The sequence below is a fragment of the Sceloporus undulatus genome, chromosome 2, assembly GCF_019175285.1.
Source record: "Sceloporus undulatus isolate JIND9_A2432 ecotype Alabama chromosome 2, SceUnd_v1.1, whole genome shotgun sequence".
NCBI classification, from domain to species: Eukaryota; Metazoa; Chordata; class Lepidosauria; order Squamata; family Phrynosomatidae; genus Sceloporus; species Sceloporus undulatus.
The window spans coordinates 177,532,548-177,556,127 of NC_056523.1; the positions used below are offsets into that span (position 1 = coordinate 177,532,548).

At 42.6% G+C, this 23,580-nt stretch overlaps 1 protein-coding gene across 6 annotated transcripts; it reads left to right on the forward strand.

Annotated features, from left to right (window-relative positions):
- Positions 1 to 1,745: 1,745 nt before the first annotated feature.
- Positions 1,746 to 22,128, forward strand: ZNF740 (zinc finger protein 740). Of its 6 annotated transcripts, none has more exons than XM_042451094.1 (7): positions 1,746 to 1,766; positions 3,886 to 4,253; positions 7,330 to 7,461; positions 7,638 to 7,724; positions 12,126 to 12,249; positions 14,259 to 14,377; positions 17,137 to 22,128. In XM_042451094.1, exons 2-7 carry the CDS (start codon positions 4,245 to 4,247, stop codon positions 17,224 to 17,226), a joined length of 561 nt encoding a protein of 186 aa, XP_042307028.1. In that variant the 5' UTR covers positions 1,746 to 1,766; positions 3,886 to 4,244; the 3' UTR covers positions 17,227 to 22,128. The 6 variants fall into 6 exon arrangements, with proteins under 6 accessions (XP_042307028.1, XP_042307030.1, XP_042307027.1 ...); XM_042451096.1 differs by lacking the exon at positions 1,746 to 1,766 and adding an exon at positions 1,822 to 1,978 and having other exon boundaries at positions 7,638 to 7,728; XM_042451093.1 differs by lacking the exon at positions 1,746 to 1,766 and adding an exon at positions 1,822 to 1,915.
- Positions 22,129 to 23,580: the final 1,452 nt, after the last annotated feature.

Here is a 23,580-nt window from a genome sequence, read left to right on the forward strand (position 1 = left end):
GGACAGCTTTAATTGCCCTGGCTCAGTGCTAGGGCATCTTGGGAGTGGTAGCATATTGTGGCACCAGAGCTCTCTGACAGAGAAGGCTAAATGTCTCACAAAACTAGTTCCCTAGCACTGAGCCACAGTAGTTAGTGTTGTCAAACGAGGTTATTTCTGCAGTGTGCTATGGACACAGGCTTCAATTCCCCGCTCAGCCATGGCAACCCATTGCGTGCCCTTGGGTGAATCACAGTCTCAGCCCTAAAAATCCCTGTGATAGGGTCACCTTAGAGTCACCATAAGTCAGAAGTTATTTGAAGGCACGCAAAAACAACAACTAAGATTATCAACCAATCTTTATTGTACAGTCACAAACCATTAAAACTAACAATGAATAGAGTTGGGTGGTAAGGAATTATATAGTTTACTGGTAACATTCATTTTAAAAGTATGCTAGCAAATTTTAGGGCGACTGTATACTTTGTATTTTTCTAGTATATCTTAACACACACACACACAGCCCAAAATGAAACAACTTGCTACCTAAATTGTGCAGGTCCTGACAGGGCACCTAAAAATTGAACTCAATGGGGAAATTAATTTAGCTCAAGAAAAGCAGCAAGAGGGCTTCGGTAACATAAAGCCAGGATCTCAGCCTTTGCAGAACAGTTCCAAAGCCAGAGAATGCCAGAGGCGCAAGAGAGAAATGACCGCTCCATGCTCTGCTGACTGCATGGAGAAATCTGAAAGAGCTGCCATCTCATTATCATAGTGACCCATAAATAAGTTGACCTGGGATTTTGGGGTCAGATTTTATATATACAGTAATTGTACTATAATAGTGCAGTCTGGTATTGATCCTGGTGTAAAGTCTTGTGGGAAGGAGTGATTTGCCCCTGGGTTCCTCCAGCTGTAGTTCAATCTTCTGCGCAGAACACAGCAGTGGCTCCTTCTTTAACATTAGGCTAACTAGCAGTGGGTTCAGTGTTAATTTATTTATTTCTGAGTGCACATACAGTAATTGATTGAATCTGAGCCTTATCTACTCAGCCTTATCTGGCTTTCCTACAACTTCTTTTGCACAGTTAGTCTCAAAGGTGCTACAAGGTGCTCCCCGAACTGTGCCCTTTAATGGATTTTGGACTTCAGCTCCCAGAATCCCAGGCTATTGGCCAATATGGCTGAGGCTTCTGGGAGCGGAAGTCCAAAATCTCTCAAGGGGCACAGTTTGGGGACCACTGTGCTACAAGGTCCCTTCGCAGACTGCTTTTTCCGCACTAACGGGGCTTAGGCCTTTGACTGGTGGCCACCCTGGTTGGGGATGATAGGAGCTGCAGTCCAACACATGGGGAAGCAAGGCATCAAGTCGCAGAGGCTTCAGACTGAGGCACTCCTCCCTCTCCCTCCCTTAATTTGCTCCAAAACACACTGCAGGAGTATCCATTTTGAGACCGCTTTAACTGCCCTGGCTTAGCCAGTGCTAGGGAATTCTGGGAACTGCAGTTTTGGGAGGCATTTAGCCTTCTTTATCAGAGAGAGCGCTGGCGCCACAACCAACACTTCCCAGGATCCCCTAGCACTCAGCCAGGCAGTTAAAGACGCCTCAAACTGGGTTATCCCTAGTACAGTATGTATGTTTTGGACCTTTGCTTCGTAACCTTGGTAACACCCCTCCCAAAATTTCTCCGCCCTCTTTCAAAATGGCGGCGGAGGGAACGCCACTGCTCCTGTAGTGCGCCTGCGCGGAGCGGTGGCTGCCAGGCGGAAGTGGTTCGTGACCCTGTGTGCGTGTCTAGCTCTATGTGCATGTCTATGTGTATATGCAGCGGGTTCGGAGGCTTCCGCTTCCGAGGCAGCGACGGAGGGGCCAGGAAGGCTGGTCGGCAGTGGGAGCGCCTGGGGGGCTTACCTTTCTCCCCCCGAAAGCAAAGCAGTAGGGAGGGGAAGGGAGGGGGGAGTGTGACGAGAGGGAGAGAGAGAGAGAGTGCGGAGCCAGGTGCGGCTTTCTTTGAGCGCGAGCGGTTGGGAGGGGGAGGGGGAGGGGGTTGATTGGCGGTGCGCGAGGGAGGGAGGGAGGACACCAGCGCGCGCGCCCTTTTTCGACCCCGCCCCCTCCCTCCGTCGCAGCTGGGCTTGAACCACCGCTCTCCCAGCGGCCGCGTGCCTTGGTCTTCTTGTGTGTCCCCTCAGCACCCTCCCCCCCCGGCTCTCCATTGTGGCCACCACACGTCCTGACCTCAGAGGAGGGCGCAAAATGGAGGACATGCATTCCAAATGTGGGGCCATTAATAAGACTCATCGAGTTGGAAGAGAGCCCCCCCCCGTTCTCCTCAAAGGCCAGCCAGTCCAGCCCCCTTCTGTCATCATGCAGGAGTTCACAACCAAAGTACTCCATGGCCACCCAGCCTCTGTTTAAAGGCCTCCAAAGGAGGAGACTCCACCGCTGCTCAGCAGGGCATGCAGGAACACACAGTCAAAGGAAGGAAGAACTGCTGGACCCCACCCCACCACTGTTCCCTTCTCCTTTTGTCTCATGCCTTTTTAGATTGAGGGAAAGGAACCGTCTAATTAAAAAGATTGTACATATAAATAAAGCTTAATAATAATAATAATAAAGGACCCCCAACAGATGGCCACCCTTTAATATATATATATATATATATATATCTTAATAATAATAAAATAGAAACCTCCAAGGCAGCCTATTCCATTATCAAACAGCCCTTACTGTCAGGATGTTCCTCCTAATGTTGTTGTGGAATCGCTTTTCCTGCAGCTTGCATCCATTGCTCCAGGTCCTAGTCTCTGGAGCAGCAGAAGACAAGCTTGCTCCCTCCTCAATATGACATCCCTCCAAAACAGGGCTATTATATCACCATTTAACCGTCTCTTCTCCAGGCTAAATTACCCAAGAGAAGCTAGGAACGCTCATATAAAGATAAATTCATGCTTCTTAGTCCTGTTCAAAAGGGAAGGCATTTCAGGGATTCCTCCTGGATGGGAAACTGAAATGTAGGACATGTCCTGGAAAAAGAAGGGCCTCTGGTCACCCTGTGTGTACTCCCCCCCCCCATAAGCCCCTGCTCCTATTGCCCCTGAGTGCAGGGATCCCCATCCAGGGTGACCAGGCACCCTCCTTTTCCAGGACATGTCCCGCATTGCAACCTTCTGTCCAGGAGGAATTCCAAAACGTACTCCATTTTGAGCATGGCTAAGAAGCATGAGTGCCGCTAGCTTTTATTTGGTCATGCCCTATCTTTTTCTTGAATGTCATATATTATTCTTGAATGGCCTCCATTTTGTGGTGCTTAGTCCTTCTTCATGGTTAGTTCAGCTTGTCCCTTGCTATGCCATTCATTCATTTCATTTAGAGTATTTATATGCTGATCTTCTGCCACAAAGGCTCTCAGAGCGGTTTACAGATTGCTAATTTGACAGTTCCCTGCCCTCAGGTTTACAGTCTAAAAAAGACATGACACAAAAATGCATTTCAACCAAAAGACCTTCAGGTATATTACTGAGCAATGCAGCCTTTGCTTGACTACAGTAAGATACTGGAGTAAGTGTCTTATTCTGGAGAAAAGCCTATCTTCTGTTATCAGCCTTAAGTCTGCCTTTTCTTCTTCCTGTTTTTAGCTATCTTTTCTGTCCAAGTTTACTATCTTGTGTCATTCATATGTGCCCTGTATCCTGTGTGTGACATACTGTAGATATTTATTGATCACCATAACGTGGCCATGGAAGACCATTCAGTGTGGCAATGATAATTTAATAACAATGAGTTCTGTATAACATTACAGTATTACAATGATATATGACTGTAAAAACCAAAAAAAAGTGTATTCTCTTTTTCTGCTCCTAAATAGGCAAGTCTGTGACTCTTTCTTTTGGCTTAATCCACAGGTGGAAACTTAGAGGAGAAGGGACAGGGCTACTGTGACGGCAGTGTGATGACCTCAGCATTATTTCTCCAGAGAGGACCGTCCTGAAGAGGGAATTTAGGTTTAGGGTGACTTATCCTCAAGAGCAGCACAGTCTGTAACTTTTCTCAGCTTTAAACAAGGCTGGCAAACTTGCTGCATGTCCGTTCAGGGCTCCCCACCTCCAGAAAGATGCCAACAAAGTGGAAGATATTGGATGGTACCAGCGCAGAAATGATATACTGAAAAATCTTTATAGTCGTAAAACTCCTGGGCAAGAGACAGAGAAAAAGCATAAGGACTTGGCGTAACCCACGTGTTGAGGACTGTCACACTAATACGATGGCTCAGGTAACAGGCCCCAGTTCTCCCATTTTGTCCCAACAGGAATTCATTCTTACAGAAGGTGGCCAAGGGTTCTTGATGATAATCGTTTTTGTAAACTCTCTCAAGGGTTTCCTATATTGGGTGGCATTCCTAAGCGTGGAATCTCTGATCCTTTCCTCACAGTCGTGCTTGGAGAAATGGATAGGAGAGTGAAAGAAGATATTAGCATCCTTCTTAGGATCAGCTTCAGTGAGGGTGGAACTGTCACTTTTATTTTCTTTATATCATACCCACAGCCTCAATGGTTATATTCATAATTGGAGTAGGATTTGCTTGGAAAAAGAAAGAAGATGCTTAGTCACGTGTGTGATCTAAGTTGCTTGGTATTCCTTTTTGCCCTCAGTCTTGTCCAGTATTCTAAGCCTGGGGGGACATGGACATGTTGCAGTGAAGGGATGCTGGACAAAACATATTGCCAGCCTCACACTGTCTGGAGGCCATACCTGCTCCACTCTGTTGCAAGACAAGCAGGACAGGACTCTTTATGTTTGGTTGTCTGGAGTGTAATGCAGTGTTCAGAAACAGGATCACTTCTTAAGGAAACAATCTGAACTGGACTCTATTTTAGTCTATATAAGTCAGGAGTGAGAATCATGCAGCCCTCTAAAATTGGACTGCAACTCCCAACATTCTTCTCCATTGGCTAGGCTGGCTACAGCTGATAGATCTTGGGGCCCAGAAGCATTTGGAAGACCATATGATTTCCAATCATAATATAAATGAAGGAAGTAGTCGCCTAGACATTTTCAATATTTTTAGAGAGTGGGTAAACCCACTAAAACATCTGAAGAATTTGTGGGAATCTAAACACATGGTATATTTGCATATGCATTTCTCTGCATCTATCCTACCATTTTTATAAGGTGGGGGTGAGCAACTGTCAGAAGTTAAAGGGCACATTCGAGCCCTAGGGGACATTAGAGGGAGGCTGTTCCAGTTTGCTACTGCTCTCCCTACTCAAAACACCCCAAACTGACCCTGGAGGCTTGGGGAGAATTTTGCCATGTTTTTACCCTCTGCTCCAGTTTGGGACTCCCTGAGCCAGCACAACGTAGAGGTTTGAGTGTCGGACTAGGACAATGGATACCAGGGTTCGAATCCCCACTTGGCCACAGAAACCTACTGGATGGCCTTAAGCAAGCTACACTCTCTCAGCCTCAAAGGAAGGCAATGGCAAACCCCCTCTGAACAAATCTTGCCAAGAAAATCCTGTGATAAGTTCACCTTAGCGTTGCCAGAAGTGAAAAATTACTTTGAAGGGACACAACAACAAACAACAAGCAGTTTTAGGATCAGAAGAATCCTTTCTTAAAATAGTAAAATCTTTTTTAAAAATGAAATGCTGAGGAATTCTGGTAGGGCTGGAACCCTCAAAATAGCTTAGGAGGGCTGCACTTTCCCCACCCTTGCTCTAGGGATCAGAGTGGCTTTCTGTGTGCTGAGAACAACCCCATGATGTAGATTCATGTGGGAAGGGATGATCTGACACTAGGTTCCTTTGGCTATCGTTTTCTATCTTCTTTAACATTAGGCTAACCAGCATTGGTTCGGTGTTAGTTTATTTATTTCTGAATGAAAATATTTGAATGAGAAATGGACCCCTCAAAGATGTGCTGACAGAACAATCCTTTCATGTTCTGAAACTTTTCCTGAATCTTTCAGTTGTTCCTCTGTCTCTCTTTCTTTGTGGGGTGCTTTGAGAGTTTTTTTTAAACCTACAAAGAGAATTAATACACGATGGTTCAGGATGCTAAATATTTGTAATTGTGACTGTAATAGTACATTCTCCAGAACTTTTTTGGGTCTCATATTTGTGGAAACCTAAAGATGTTGAATTTCCACCATTTTTAGAGTACTTCCTTTTGTATATTTTTAATGGGAGGAAGAAAACTGCAAGTTAGAAGTAGTTCTTAAGTCTTTTTCTAGGGTTTTGAGAAAGAGAAGTGCTCTCACTTGATTTGCTTATCTTAGCTTATTTTGTTGAGGAAGATTGACTAATTCCCCCTCTACCTGCCCCACAACCACCAACCAGCCCAGAGTTAGGAATGCTTGCTAGAATACATTAAAAAACCAACAACAACAACACTTCTATTATGGATCACAAATGGAGGAAACCTTGCAGGTCTGCAGCTGTATATAATCCTTTGCTTGTTTATAACATCAAAGACCTGATTTGCTGGTTTATAACGTCAAAGACCTATACAAAGTATTGCAGATTTTGGAAAGAGTCTCTTAGCTCTGTGGTCCCTGTACTGTGCCTTTTAAAAGATTTTGGACTTCTGCTCCCAGAAGGCTCAGCCACATATGCCAATAGTCTGGTATTCTGGGAGCTGAAGTCCAAAATCCCTTAAAGGGCACAGTTCGGGGACCTCTATAGCTGGTCACTAGTATTAAGTAACAATTGGCTCCAGGTGGCAAACCAATGGCATTATAGAGAAGCTTGTCAATTTATTTGTTTATTTATTTAAACATACAACTAGGTAGCTGTATGTAGAAGGCTGTATTACTCAGATCTCTTTTAATGCATATTGACATTTGGCACAAAGCACAAAGTTTAGCATATATACAAAATTGCTTTGGGTTTTCTATTTTAACAAAAGTGTCAAGTTAACCTCATTCTACAGATCCAAGTAAAGGCCTGCTGTGTATCAGATGCCAGCAGCTTTAATTGAAAAGCTCTGGTAATACAGCGGGGCCCTTTTTATCTGCTGGAGTTTGGTTCCAGCCCTCCAGCCCCCCCCCCCCCATGGAATAATCCATGGATAATAGTCCCATTAAATAAAATGGCATTCTAAAATGGTATCCCTGATATAAAATGGCAAAAACAAAGTTTGCATTTTTGGAATTTATATTTTTGAAATGCTTGAATCTGTGGATTAAAAAATCCATGGATATGGAGAGCTGACTGTAAATACCTACTTCCAAGAGACAGTGATATTGCAGCCCACAGTTTAAGATTGCATGGACACATTCTCATATGAGCTTATTAGCTTGAATTATGTTTAGCTGCACTCCTCAGTTTGTATTTGTTTCTCTGCAGGCAAGTCTTCTGGCCTGCGAGGGACTCTCCGGGGTTTGCCTTGTGCCGACTGTTGCCAGCAAGAAGATGATGCCGAAGCAAAGCTCTAAGCAGGTGGAGAATGGAGAGAGAGGGGGTGCGCCGGACATGCTGGTACGGGCCAGCCCCTATTCAGCTGTCTGCTGCTCCCCGCACTCTTCTTCGTGTCCTCTTCCCATCATGGCAGTGGGTGATGAAGCAGAGGAGTCAGGATAGAACACTCGGCATGTAGGGTTCTAAGTTAAAATGCATGCATTGTTCTAACCCACATCTTGCTTTCTCTTTGCTAGGGTCATCGCAAGGAAAGTGAGAAATCACGCAACCGGAAGGAGGACGAAACCACAGAAGGATCACCACCTAAAAAGAATCTTAAAAAGGCAGGTAATCTTACATCATATGGCTTAGCTAAGATGCCTCCCTCCCTGGAATGGTCTTCTTGCTTTTATTAAACCTCCAAACAATTCCCTGTCACATTTTTGTGGAGACTGTGAGTATTTCTCAGTTGGAAGTTGGCTATTCCTTAGAGTAAGGAGGCATCTTTTATGTTAAACAGCAATATTTTAATTTATTTTTAGAAAAAATTATATTCTGTTGCCAGTCCCCAAAAGATAACTTCTTGGTTAAAAAAAATAAAAATACATTAAAATAATGCAGTGCATCAGTTAAATAACACATCTGTTTTATCATTAAAACAGCAGCAAATGTGGAACAGAAAACGACTGAGTCATTTAAAAAAAAATCACCACAACATGTTGCTTAAACAGATTAAAGCCATGATAGAATTAAACTTTCTGTGGTTTTCTTAAATCTCAAGAGATGGGGCAATTTTATCAAAGGGGGGGGGGGGCATTCCACAATTTGAGTGCCAGTGCTGAGAAGCCCTGTTTTTGCATCTACACTTCTCATCTCCATGAAGATGGTAGAAGATGGAAGAAATCCTTGGATGCTTAATGCAGTGCCTGAGTACTGTCATGCTTCAGATGGTCCCAATCTCTCAAAATCTGGATGGACTCCTAGGTTTCTTATCAAATCATTTGGAAACATCACGTATCCTCTTCTGCTTGTGGAGTAAAGCAGAAAGAACAAAAAAAAGTGTGGGGAGTTAGGGAATACAGGAATCTTGGGAAGTTTACTAGTCCAGTTGCATTAAACCTAACTAAGGCGTGTTACAGACAGGCATAAGGCAGGTCCTCAGGACATCCCAGTTTGAAAAAGGAATGTCTCTTCTAGACGCCCCTACTCCTATTACGGACAGAGTCCGTAACAAATGGCGGCGGCCGTTCCACACGGCCGCCGCCATTTTGACGTAGAGGACGCTGTGCGTCCGCACATTGCACTGCAGAAGTGATGCCGCAAGTGCGCGACTAGCGCCTCACGGCGTCTCTTCCAGGCCGCAAGAAGGAGCGAGATTTTCGCGCTCCTTGGCAGCGTCTGGGAACCGCTCCATTTGGCTGCTGCGGTTCCCGGACGCTGCAACAGGCAGCGGCGGCATACCGCCGCTTCTTGGCGGTCTGTAACGCACCTAACCATGTTAAGTTTGCAGCTTCAGTGTTGCAAATCTGCTTCAACTGAACCTAACAGAGCATATAATATTATTATAACTTATCAGAAGATATCTACCAAACCTTGGATCCAATTCTACAGAACCTCAAGAGGATTTGTATTTCATGGGGCAGGCAGTTCACCAGTTACCAGTTTTAAACAGAGGTTACATACCATTTGCTCACCAGAGGCCATGGCAGAGATAAGAATGTACTGTACTTCTCATTCTCTGCCATGAGTTTTATAGTACAACAGGTCCTGTAGCTGTGATATGGCTAACACTTGTACATCCATGTACTTTATAAGGGCATATTTTGATAAGGATTATGTTATGTCTCAAATGCTCTGATTCAGCATGTTGGCAATAGCCACAGCAAATCATAGGATGATCTCTTGCAAAGCAGACATGTGGTCCATACAATCATCTGTTCACAGATTAGGGATTGAGTGGCACTCCACATGTTGTTGAATTGCAATTCCCAGCAGCCTTAGCTAGCATAACAAATGGTGAAGAATGCTGGAAGTTGCAATTCAAGAACATCTGGAATACCACACAGTTCCCATTCATACATACAGAAAAGATGGATATGCTTGCTTTGATTACTATTGTTTAAAGCTAGCATTTATTTATTTATTTAGAGTGTTTATACCCCGCTTTTGAGCCAAAAGGCTCGCAGAGTGGTTTACAAATTGTAAAGTAGACATTTCCCTGCCCTCAGGCTTACAATCTAAGAAGACAAGACACAAAAGGAGAAGGGAATGGCAGTGGGGAAGAGGGAAAGTCCAGCAGATCTTCTCTTCTTCTGAGGCCTGGACCAATGCAGATGGACTGGAGGGAGGTTCCTTCTTACTCTGGTTAGATCCAGTGGACTTGGCTTGCCCTTCTTTCCCTTTGGATGATGGTGGATAGAGGAAAAGCCTTCTTTTTCAGGCTAGGCCTGATGGAGATGGCCTGCTCTTCTCTCCTGGATAATGATGGAGAGGGCCTAACATGCACACTGCAAAATTCTTCTGTTTCTTATTCTTCAATAGGAAGGGGATTCCTGATAAGAGTATTTTCAACTACTTAAGCTGGTAAAGATGTTAACTACTGAAGCTATCCATGGCTTGTGGATTGATTTACATCTCCCCTCCTCATGGAGATCAGTTTTGGTAGCGTTTTTATACCTGGACCTGCTGTTGGAAGTCCAGAGATAGCCACTGATGTAGTTACACAGACTGAGTTTCCCTTATTTGGGATTAAAAAATCTGAAATACACCAAAATCTAGAATTGTCTATATGGGTGGCTGAGATAGTGACACCTTTGCTTTCTGATGTTCAGTGTACAAAAACTTTGTTTCATGCACAAAATTATTTAAAATACTGTATGTAAAATTACCTTCAGACTATGCATGCAAGATGTATACAAAACATAAATTAATTTCATGTTTAGACCTGGGTCCCAACTCCAAGATACCTCATAATGTATACACAAATTATTTCAAATCCCCCCCCCCAAAAAAAAAAACTCTAAAACAATTCTGGTTCCAAGCATTTCAGAAATGGGAGACTCAACCTATATCTACACTAAACATGACAGAGGGCTACTCCATAAGAGGTTTCAGAAATATGCATTAAGACAAAAGAGAATGTCCAGAGCAATTTCTGGTGTTATGCTTCATAATATACCAATTTAAAAAAAAACAAATGCACTGGGTTTTTATTTGTTTTGAGACACAATTTGGAATGCTGAGTATAAACTATATACTAAATGTCTGGTGACCAGGTGATTTGGATGATGAAATGACTTCATGCAAGGGAATGCTAGTGGCTTCTCTATTGAAGGGTATTCCACAGTATGTAGGCTTGCTACATCAAAGTAGATGGTTAGAGGTGGGATGGGTTTGTCAGACATTACCTAGCACAGCAAATGTGGGTTATTTATAAATAAATAAATAAAGTGTGTTTATATGTTTTTGTATGTCTCTTAAAAATATTTCATAATTTAAAAAATAAAAACCAACCCACTTCCATTTGTAATAATCTAGTTTTCTGCCCTAAGTGAACATTTGAGAAACCCACTGCTGAGTTCTAGCCTCAGATGCCTCTCCAGTATCTGCTTTGCTTGGACAGGATTTCTTTTTTCCTGGAAAAGGGATAGGGCAATTTAAGCTTTTGGAGGATCCCCAAATTACTCAGTTCTCTGATGCAGTGGTCAAAGGCATAACATATAACATTTTATTTTCCTTCATGCAAAGTTGCAGCATGCTCATAGCCTGAATATTAGAACTGAGAAACTATTTCAGTATCTTTGGTGCCATAATTAACATTTTAGATTAGATGGACCTATGAGAACTTGAAGTGCCAGCCTGAAAATTTATTCAGCTTAGATCTGAAGAACTGGGATTGAACTGGGGGCAGGGTGGTGGTGGCTTTGTATGTGCTAACTTATATATGTTTATATCCCTGCTATTTATATATGTATGTTGGTGCTGGGGAAGTTCTTCCAAAAGAACAACCTGACACTGAAGATTACATAGCATATTTTGTTCAATAAGATACTCCCCAACTAGAGAATGGTTGTTTACCTTGCAAGAGGCAACTGATGCCTAGAAGTTTTGATGTTTATTGAATTTGTTAGTGTCATGGAATTTTCTTGGCACATGGCACTTTGCAATAGTAATTTGGCAACCCTGAGCCAGTATATTTTAGAAATTATGAGTTTGTGGCTCAGGGCTCTCATTCCCTCCAGATTCTGGTCTGTCAGGATGAGAGACAGAAATTCATTTCTTTCCCTAAATAAAATTGGATCCTTGATTGACCAGGCCTGGTCTTCTAATTTCTCATTGAGTTACTGAGGAAAGTCCAGCCTCTTCAGGAGCAGAGCAAGTAGGGTTCTGAACTTCTGCCCAAGCCTAAGACTTTTCACAGTGCAGCATTCCAGTATGCAATGAACTGCTTTACCATACAAGAGATTTAGTAAATAAGAATGATCCAGGCACATAAACTATGGGAATTTAATGAAAGCCAGTACAAAGTCTTGCAGTCTTGCATTGGATGGCCAACGACCTTTGTATGCACCAGTAATCAGCTGAGGTAGGTGAGGTGGGAGAGACTTCCTATGTTGGGTGGAGCAATTTGAAGCCAGATGCTTCTGCATGCCTTTACAAGCCCATGCTTTAGGAATAGTGACCCACATGGGCCTGATAAGTGTTAGTCAACAAAGTAGCATTAATTGTATATGCCTCAATTGCAGGTGGTGGTGATAGAGCAGAATGGATCCTTCCAACTCCGGATCCCCAAGAACTTTATTTGTGAGCACTGCTTAGGGGCATTCCGGAGCAGCTACCATCTCAAAAGGCACATCCTCATCCATACGGGTAAGAAACCAGGGCATAGCAGGGCAATCAAATTCTCCTGCAGTTTGTGGTAACAGAGCACTTGGTGGGAAGCAGCTTACTTCACTGTCACCACTATCCCCTACAATGCCAGATGCACCTAAAATGTCAGCTTCTTACATTACAACTCTGCCTATTAATACCTTTAACTGAAGAAGCTATCTTAAGAAGCTATCAGTGAAGATTCTGAATCTAAAATTCTAGATAGTGCAGAAGTATGAAAGTGTTCTTAATACAGGACAAATTGTGATAGCCTCCCTGTCAATCATGGCTGACATCCTGTTAGGGACATACATACATGCAAGATTCCCTTACATCTGCATATGCCCTTTTTGAGTACTGCAGGGGTTGAAATTCTCTTCCTCCCTTCATAATGCCCAAAGGCCACCCTCCTCTTGTATATTGCACAGCCTTTGGACCCTGCCTCCACATGGCTGTTCTGTCCCATGTGGGGAACAGGTAAGATTTTTAAAAAGGGCTCTGGCTATGTCCCTGTAGCCAGACACAACATAATTACATTGTCTACTGAGATCTCTAGGGCATCCTGGCAGATCTTAGTGCTGCTGATATTATTTTGTGCCTGGTTATTGGGACAACCTGATGTTTCTCACATCTTTCCCACTCCCCACAAAGTGCAGAATAGCCATGCAGGAGACATTCATAGACTGTACAGTAAGGTGGAGGTGGTGGTATAGTGCTCAGCCTAGTGTAGGTCTGCATGTCAAACTACTATGCTGTACTGGACCATGCTGAATTGCAGCCTGTGTATAATACCTGAGCTGCTTATTCTCAGACATCCCAAGCTAAGAATCTGGTGCTTTGCTTAATCCTGCAAGTAGCTCAGCTCATCTGTCTAAAAGAAGTGAAGGAGTATTCTGGCAATACCTGTTTTGTATGGACTAATCCAGGATGGATGAGGAAAAGTTGTGGCTTGCCTCCACTTCCAGGAATAGGCTCTGGCCACCCAAGTTATTGCTAGGTCCACTTGTGAAAGCATACCTCCTTTAGATATTTGGACCTCCTTCATATTTACTTACCTTACATTGTCCTTCAGTGAACAGGAATGCTCTGCAGTGATGTGTAGTGTAACCTTTAAATTATCATTCAGATCTCTTGCCCTATCTTTGTTCTACCACTAGAGGGACCTTCTCCCTTTGAAATGAACCCAGAAGTGGTCTGTTCCTTCTGTACCTTTTAATGTAACTGTCATGGCAAATTGATAAGAAATCTTTTTCAACTCCCCATTCTCACTACTCACTCATTTGAGGCTGTGCCACAGGGTTGCCCTCTCCTGCGGCATGTGACTTGTTTTGCTTGGGGGATTTATCATGAGCAATTTGTTATGTAAACACCTTGATGGCTTTAGAAAAACAAAAAAAAACCCACTTTTGGTTTGTGGCACATGGGTATGGATTGTATGGTTTAATCAGTGGAATGGATAGCCCTGTCTCTGGGTGAGATGAGGTTTTGGTTATTTCCGTATCTGATGACTCTGTCTAGGAGGCATTCACATTCATTTTTTTTTGTTCTGAGGAGATGCGGACCACTACACTGATGCATATCGGGTTTGTTATTCCCATTTTGTTTTGGGTTTGCGAATCTCTTTGAGTCATTGTAGCCTCTTTGTTTTTCACACATGTCATCATTTTGAGATAAAATGGAGCTTATTCACACTGCCAAAGATGTTGATCTTTCAGGAACACTCAGCCGGGGGGGGGGGGGGGATGAGATGGTATCGAATATCCTGGGTTAAGTAGTTTTTTTGCCAGCCCCCAACTTGGATTTATCCCGGATTATTCGTGGTGTGAATGGGGCCTAGGCAAAAGAAAAGGATGAAGAATGCAATTCGAAAAACAAAAGATTGCTTACTTTGTTCTGATGCACATATTGTTAGTTTTAAACTGCCCAGTGTATCACACCAGTAAACACTTGTGATGTTGTGGAAAGAAGGAGCTCTTTTCCACTCTCAAAGCACGTGTTTCTTCTTGTAGGTGAGAAGCCATTTGAATGTGATGTGTGTGATATGCGCTTCATCCAGAAATACCATCTGGAACGCCACAAACGTGTGCACAGTGGGGAGAAACCATACCAGTGTGAGCGCTGCCTACAGGTAATGCCTCTGCTGCCTTGTTTTTGCCTATAGCAAATAACACCTTTGTGGCAGGCCTCCCTGCATCAGAGGAGAAGAGAGGCCATGGTTCTAGCCTCTTCTGAGAGATCATTTTCCTTCACAACATTCTGCTTAGAGTGGGTGCAAAAAACTGGGCCTTGTCAATTCTCCCTTGTAAGGGTGTCTCCTGGGAATATTGCCTGATTCTATTGTAGTAACAGGCAGGGTTGGGAGGAAAACATTTTTTTATAAAACCAAAACCCCAGGTTTTTTTTTTCTTTTTTGCTTTAAACCAGTTTTATTATTTAGGACTACACTAATTAGGACTAAATCAAAAAAATAAGTAGCAAAACATCATTCGGATATTATGGCTACTAGCTTAAATAATAATTGTTCTTTTATAATGTACTCTTTTAAAGCAAGTTATTTTGGTTGGATTGATGTTAATTGAAGGATTTGTTACTGAATGGCATTTCTTGCATTATAAACTATAGTGACTGAAAAGAAGTAACTGACACTGGATATTGGTCTAACAATGAACAGTTACCAATAAACTGTTAAAGTTAAGATATTTAAATTCAGACAGTAATTGTTGTTCCAGTAAAAGGGTTGGAAAATAGTACTAATAGCCAGACTTTAAAAAAAATGACTGGGAGTGTTTTGTATTTTATTTTTAAATCATTTGGTTTAAACGAGCCGAATCTGGTGACAGGAAGCAGCAACACCAAGCTGTGTAAAATACTCTGATAGGATGAACAAGTGCTACTGGGCTTACTGAAACTTGAGTTGCTTATACTTGGAACTCTGTGCATCCTACATAGCTGTGGCATTCTTAGGTAAGGCCAATGGATGGAAACTGCCACAGAATTATAAAAATCTAGTGTTTTAGAACTTATTTGAAACCAATATTTTAGTCTAAGGTGGGCAGCTGCACCAGGGCCAAAGACTAGTACCAACTCTAGCCCACTGCGTGGGTGCATTTTCCCAGCACTAGAAATGAAATGACATGAGTTCTGGTTGGGTTTTAACCTGTTTTCAGATTTTGGTGGAGAGAGTCATAGGAGAGGAGAGAGGCAATTTTTTTCCTCAAAACAAATTTGACAGACATCAGAGGATTGGGGGTTGCCCTGGGGAGCCTATGTGGCCTGTAGAGGTCACTTTCACTGCCCTTGTGCTAGTACTTATGGCCCTACAGTAAATTTTTGTACAGTGATTGCTTAGGAGGTGAGGAGGGGTCTTCAGTTAATCGGGGAAGTGGGTTTTAGTCAACAATGTGCTTTGCATTTAAAAAAATATTCTGTAGCTGAACTGCATCTTTGGGAAGAGTGAGGAATTAGTTATACACTGAATCTGAAATCTCATGAACTTTTCAATTTTCATACACGTTTAAAAATTTCATTATAACCCTAGGGGCTAGAAACTTGAGTTTATCTGCAACTGCGAGGATAGCATGTGTGGGGAATACATGCAATCCTGGCATAAGGGCTCTAGATGGATTCTTGTAACTTACACCATGACTGTTATTCCCTATCTATACAACCCATTTCTTTTTTCCAAGCTACTTTTATTTTTCCATGACACTACATGGTGGTGCTAATGCTCTTCAGCCAGAGAGCTAACTGCATGCTGCAGATTTAACAGTCAACTGTAATATGTTTCTTTAACCCTGGCTGAGATGCCAGATACAACAAGAACATGGTTTGGCTGCAAGATACACATAGGGAGACATCAGTGGAGAACCTAGTTGTCAGCCTTCAGGCAGTAAGACGTTGAAGAGGGAGGCACACTGTCTTTAATAGAGCTTGCTCTGTGCAAATGTAGTCTTTACCCAAAACCCTAATTTGCAAACTATGATTTCACAAACCATGATTTCTTAACGTGGTTATTGTATTTTTTGTGCTTGTGGCAGTGGAACCCCAGATTGGTCATCTGATGGCACAGTATGAGCAGTTGCTTGTGGAGCTTTTAAGACAGTTCACAAGCAGACTTCAGTGGGAGAAATAGGAATTGACACTTTAATTGAGGACTTGTAAGATATCCCAGGGCAATGGACAAGGAGATGAGTGGTAAAGTACAGCATGCCAATGCCAACCGCAAACTTGCCATCAGCAGATCTGAGTTTCCATGGATGGCAAGCCCTGGCTTTTTCAATGGGTGCACGTACATGGAGCTGCAGGTGCAAGCGTGCACATGTGCCCATTGAAAAGAATGGGACTTAAGGTCGCACACTTTCTGCTATCTGGGGGGGGTCTTGAATGGGTCCCTCGCAGATAGCAAGGAACGACTATAGTTGAAGAATAGATAGAAAATAGACAATAGTTTGGGCTGAAGGGAGGATGCAAAGGAGAGGTAAGGGAAGAATGAGATTTGAGGAGACACAGAGTTTTGGCAAGAAGGGTCTAATCAGTGAGACTTTGAAGAACTGATAAAAGGGCTGCACATTATGTGGGGAGGAAGAGGAGTGCTTAGAGGGACTGGTTAAGAAAGAGGATGGCTCAAGGAAGTGTGTCAAAGTAGCCACTGGCATGAAAAGCAGCCTACAGATGATGGTGGCCACATAGAGAAAGATTTAGTAGGACAAGAAGAACTCCAATTGGGTCTGGCTTATGGACAGGCATGTTTAAGCGTTATGTCTATATTTATGCTTAATACAAGACCTAAAGAGATTTTCCCTTTGATTCTAGGCAGACTCTCTTGTACTACTTGCTTCTGTAAGTCATTCCTCAGGTGTTTCTTTCCCTTTTTTCTGTTCTTTTCAGAGCTTCTCGAGGACAGATCGGCTGCTGAGACACAAACGAATGTGCCAGGGCTGCCCAAGCAAAGGATCTGACTCACAGCTGCTGCTTTAGGAGCAGGTCAGGAAAGAGGGATTCAGAAAGAGCTGGAAACCCAGGAGGGTTCTTAGTGGGTCTTTTTCTTCATTTGTTTTTCGCACTATGTGTGCCTGCTGGGCCTGTCACTGTGGAAGAGGCAGAACTAATCAGGGCACAGACTTTCAGAAAGGTCTTGACACTGTAAATACATTGAAGATAAACAGAGGTTGGCTGCCAGCCAGGAGACACCCGGTACAGTTGTGAATATACTTTGGGTATTCTTTAAAAAAAAAACATTTATCACCATTTGCCTCAGGAATGGCTTTGAGAAGAATGGCTGGGCCTCCTACAAGACTTGTGAATGAAATTGCTCTTCTTGATTGACCAGAGATCTATCAGCTTGCCCAAACTTTGTGCTTGCAAAGATGACAAGAGAAAACAGGTGGGCCTTTTTTAAAATATAGAAAAATTTAAAAGAAGACAAGAATCACATACCAAACTGTTTTACAGAGATGAGACCTGAGACAAATAGATATAAAATAAGGTTAGGAGCAGAATTCTGATTCCAGGAGTCACAGCTGTGCATCTCATCTGAGTTTTGCCATAAGATCTACACAACTCTTTTTTCCTCTTGCAGTATCTGGGCTTGTGTGATTCTTTTCTGGGCTTATGATTCTTTTCATGACTTTTGGTTTTTAAGAAGAGTTGGAGCAGATGGCATATTCTCCCAAGTATTACAGAAGTCCCACTTTTCAAATGTTACTACTGGCAAGGTTGAGAAGAAATGCTGAAAGAGATCCAGCTGGCTGGAGGGACACATCTGGTTATTTCCAGTGAGGGAAGAAACTTGAGTCCATTTACAGGAAGCTTGGTTCATGTCCTCCTCCACTTCCTTGTAAAGATCCATGCATCATGCTCCCCACATTAAATGTTCTTTTAAGGCAGAATTCACAATCTTGTCAGAGGAGAATGTCCCCCTCTGCCCCAAAAATACATCAGCCAACTGAAATTCAAGATGAACAGTCTCCAAGAAGTCTTCCTATAACAGCAAGGAATGATAGTTACGGCACTGTATTGAAGACAGGGGGCGTCTAGCCATCCAGATGTTGGGATGCAACTTATATCCCCACAATTGACTGTGCTGGCTAGGGCTGATGGGATTTGCAGTCCTACCACTTCTGGAGGGCTGGATTATACATTCCCCAACTCTGTTCAGTATGAACCTTGAAGCCAAGGTCCATCCATGTTCTTTGCTGCATTAAATTAGTTCATGCTGCCTTTGGCCAAAGAAAGTCCTACCTCTGTCTTAGGAAGGGCATTCTCTTGTGAGAAACAAATGTTTCAAGATGCTCTTGGCTGCTGTTGGAAGCTGTTTCCAAAAGATTCAAACTGATTCAGTATGTACCATTCTGGCCTGTGCTGTTGTCCCCTGCTAGAACCTTTTAAGTATTCTTCTAGTTCTGCATTGAAGCCGATATATTATGAATGGACACTTGCATTTGAGATTACTATGTCATTTTTGCTGTAAAATGGAATTCACTCTCATTCCCTCCCATCCTTGGAGTTAACTTTTATTATGCTTCTGTTGGGTCCCTGATTCATTTCTCAGTGCAAGATAGGTTTGAGACTTAGATCAACAGGGGACTGGTTTTGCTCAGAGCAGCTTTTTGGAAGTGAGAAAGGTTTCCATTTCCACCTGTGCTACTGAAAAGGTTTGTAAATAGAGAGATAGGACATTAAAAATCAAGGTTTCTTCCAAAGGTACAGTCATGCAAGAGAATCGAGTGTACTAGCAATAGGCGTTGTGCTCTAGGTGAAGCTGAAAAACTTATCAGGTTGGAGAGAATATCCTTTTTATTATATCCTTGGTACTTTTCCAAACTGCTGTCTCCCCAGGCACATTTCTTTAGTAGACTCCTTTGTCCTCACGTAGACAAGCTAAAATTTAGTCAGAGTGCCATTGTTATGTGAGGCTTTCCCATCCACACCTGCTCAGCTTCACCTACTTCCTCAGGTACTCCCATACCATTTAAGCAGGCCTCAGAATTTGTGTAGTATCGGATCTCTACGTAGGCAAAATATCAGTATGGTGGAATAGAGGGAACTATTAGGAACGTAGAGGGCGTGTTGCCTGTCACCATTTGTATGACTAGAGAGTAAGCCATTGGTATACCTATCCTGCTCCACAGTCTGCTATATCTTAAAGCCAAGTTATATTCATGTTTAAACCTTAATGGCTGCTTTCCTCTGTTATTTGTTGAAGCAGAGATGGATGAAAAATTGTATCGCAAGAGCCATCTCTCACCCAGCATTTCACTGGGCTGAACAATTAATTATGCCTGATAAGGATAATTACAGAATCAGGAATATTGGTGGCACAGTGGTTAAATGCATGTACTGCAGCCACTCACTCACAAACCATAAGGTTGTGAGTTCAATCCCAGCCAAGGGGGCTCAAGCTCAACTCAGGCTTGCATCCTTCCGAGGTCGCTAAAATGAGTATCCAGATTGTTGGGGGCAATTAGCTTACACATTGTAAACCACTTAGGGAGTGCTAAGCAGTATAGAAATGTACTTGATATTACTATTGCTAATGTTATACCAAGTGGCCACTTGTTTTAAATGAAAGCAAACAGACAAAAAAAAAATGGGAGCAACTGTGTAGCTTTTTTTCAGGTTTCTGTGGACTGCTTACTCCTAAAGTTGGGGGAGGGGATTGTGCATTAGGATATATTTGTGAAAATGTGGGGAGTTAGGAGGGAAATAAAGGTGGAATCTGCTTTGTGCCACATTTCCAAGGGGACCATGTGTGTGCTACATTGGAAAAAATCTTCACGTAGAAAAAATATCATTGTCGAACAATAAGACATTTTTGTTCTCATCCATTTCTGGCTAGTCTTTTTGCCTTTATCAATAGTACTAGAGGCACAGCATCACAAAGCATTTTTGTTTTCCTGTTTTGCTGGCTGTTTCTTCATATACATAACAGGTTGGCTGTCCAGATCTCCTAAGTAAAGTGTTTCATGCTGGCAGGCCCATTTTGTGTCAATGAAGGTGCTTATGCTATCATAGCTTACATTTGACTGAAGCATGTGTAGGTTTTGTAGTACCAAGTTGAGAGTGTTTGAAGTCTACCTGGAAAAAAAAGTGGGGGTGCCAAGAACACAGTATGTGCTGTGGAATGAGGAATCTTCAGCTGGCTGTTGACATTTAACTAGCAAAGCCATTTGATAGCTTTCACTGAAAAACTTGCAAAAGAAAACAACTTTTGTTTTAGGTGATACATGGTAGAATGCTGACATTATTCTGTAAGCAGTGTTTCCTAAGTGAGGTGGGTCTAACTTCAGACAGTGACTTCTGTATTGTCTTTGCTGTTGAAGTTTTTCTCAGAACCTGGATAGAGGGAGTAGGTGGTAGAGAAATGTGGCTGGCTGTGCGGGGAGAAGGTGGCTTCCTGTTTTTCCATCAGAGCCATCTTCTCTGTGCAGTTGGCATGTGGCCACCTTCTGTTTCATCTTCTGCAAGTTATGTCTGCCTGCTAGGCTATGTTACTCCTCAACCCTGAAGGGGAATTGTTTGCAAAGGAGGACTGTTTCACTCTGTAAACATATCTCATGTTCCTCAAGTAAAGGTCTGCCCTGAGAAAGGTTTGCAGAGTTTTCAGATATTTAGGAACAAGATGTCATGATGTCTAACTAGAAGAGACCTATTTGATAAGTGGAATTTACCTGTGTTGACTCACCATTCAACAGTTAATTTAATAGATCGACTTGGTTTAGGACTAACCAACAGGATGCCAGACTGTACATCATGTTCTTCAAAGTCATAATTAAATGATGAAAGAGACTCCATTAAGTAAGTTGACTGTAGCACCAAGGAAATGATGGTTTATTTGGAAATGGTCCAAAGGGAAATGGGTGTCTTTGTAAAAGGATTCTTGCTCTTTTTAGCCATAGAGGTGAAACTGACTTAGAACAAAGGTGAAATTTACAGAATTTTACTGTGTTGACATGAGGTGCAAAATGGCCAGAGTAATTCCGATCATAGCATGAAGAGGCAATGGTGCCAAGAGAAAGTTGTGACATCATGAAGGTTGAGGAAAGTGAAATTAAGAAACCCAGTTTCAGTCAGCAGGGTGGTTACTCTTGTTTTTAAATGTTCTTGATGGTGCTGATAGTTTTCAGGGTCACATTGATGTGATTGTAGCAAAGAGCTAATTGATTGGGATGCTTCACTTCTTAAGTAAGAAATTGGGTTCTACATAAGGTGTGGAATTTGTTCCCCTGGATTGTATACACAAACTCATATGCAGACATCGTCTCTGTTAATGGAGTAGTCTCCTCTCTTGGTTGATTGTTGGGGGAAAGTCAGTGCTTTGGGAGCATGTGCCATGTTGTGGTTGAACTGTCACTTGCAACGTTTCCCTTGCTCAAGGTGTTCTTTGTAACAGTCTACTAGTAATGTTCATCTGGAGAACGTTTTTAGGAACAGCTGTATTATCCCTGCTCTCTACCTTTCGAACCATCTGTCAGACAACATGGCTTGGAACTTGTTGAAACTCCTGTTCTCTTTTTGGTGGCTTGTGTACAAAATTCACCTGTCAGCTGTACCCTGTTAATTGTTCATATATGTGGCAAGCTGCCTTAAGTTGCTTCCTAATGGCTGAAGATAATGCTGGCTTTGATTCAGGCATTTGGTTGAGGTGGGAGAAATTGGAAAATTCTAGCACTTCCAGTTGAACAGAGAATCTATCAGTTTTCCCAGTCTGCTCTAGCCTAGTATCAAAGTCTGATGGCATTTTTTTTTCTAGAAATGTTTTTCTCCCCACCCTTCCTATTAATTCACATATTTTGTTATGGGGGAGGGAATTACAACAGGACTGTGTTACCCAACTGTAGTTTTTATAAGATGTTATAAACTTGTATCTTTTTATCATTACAGTGTGGTGTCTATTCCTTTTTGTGATCTTTTTAGGGTACTGAAATAAAATGTGCTTTCTCTTCTTCTGCCACCTACCCCTCAGCTTCACTGCTTCTCATCTCATATCTGTCAAAGATTTGATTATTATGCACTCAGTGCCTAGTTACTCACATTCCACCACACTTGATAGTGAATGACCCCAAAATGGAACAGAGTTGGGCTCTGCAGCTAGAAACTGATTTAGTTACAGGCCATCAGAACTGTATATATCACAGGTAGTCAGCTTTCCAAATAGTGTTGAAATACATCTCAGCAGCTTTCGCCAGCATAGCCAGTGGTGAGGAATGCTGGGAGTGGTAGTTCAACAACATCTGGATGACTGCTGAGTTTCCTCATCACTTTAGGTTTCCCTGTGTGTGTGTATCTCTAAACCTTCCCTTTGTGGGTGGTTGTCTTCATTCCTATAGGTTTTTCTGGATCTGGCAGCCCTTCTCATGTCTGAGCTAGAGTAACCATTAGCTTGTAGAGCCCAGTCTAGGTGCTTCCAAGAAGTGGGGTTCAGAGATCCTTTTTGCCTGGTCTACTAGGGTCTTTATTGTGGTTCTTTCTTCTGGGTGATGGTTGGAGTTCTTGTGTAGGTATCTGTCCGTGTGTGTAGGTTTTCTGTATACTGTGCAGCCCAAACGTTAGTTTGGTTTGTGGATGACCAGGGCATCCAAGAATGGCAATGTTCCTTCCTTTTCTTTTTCCATCGTGAATTGGATATTCGGGTGGATGTTGTTCAGATGGTTCAGAAACATGTTCAGATCTTCTCTGTGGTTTCAAATGGTGAAAGTGCCATCCACATATGAGAACCATGTTGTGCGCTTTTTTGGTGCTGTTTCCAGGGCTTGCTTTTCAAAGAGTACCATGTAAAAGTTTGCTATCATGGGGCTCAGAGGGCTTCCCATGGATACCCCATCTCTCTGCTCATAGAATCCATTCTCCCATTGAAAGTAGCTTGTGGTGAGGCAATGTTCAAACAGGGCTGTGACGTCTTCTGGAAAAATTTGTCAGATGGGTGTCATAGTGTGCATTATAGGGATTTTGGTAAACAAGGGGACCACAACAAAGCTCTAGGTCTGAGTTTGAGGTTGTTGATTTTTCCTATGAAGTGAGTTGAGTCCTTGATGTAGTGGGGTGGTTGCCCTATATGAGTTTGTAATTGTGTGGCCAGAAACTTCGCCAAGTCATATATGGGGGATCCAATTCCACTATGGTTTGGAATGGAATGCAGTAGCAGAACATGTTATAAACCAACCTGGGCATAAAATGCTATTTCAAAACACTCAAATACTGGACCATGCCAATAACTATCAGGTTAGAATGCACAGGGAAGCCACTGAAATCCACAAACACCTGGACAACTTCAACAGAAAAGAAAAAACACTGAAAGTAAACGAAGTTTGGCTATCAGTCCTGGAAAACACC

Bases quoted from the DNA above. Each gene is read 5' to 3' on its own strand.
- ZNF740 (XM_042451094.1), top strand. The intron at 7,462-7,637 runs GTACGGGCCAGC...TCTCTTTGCTAG, and splicing joins GGGGTGCGCCGGACATGCTG to GGTCATCGCAAGGAAAGTGA. The intron at 7,725-12,125 runs GCAGGTAATCTT...CCTCAATTGCAG, and splicing joins CTAAAAAGAATCTTAAAAAG to GTGGTGGTGATAGAGCAGAA.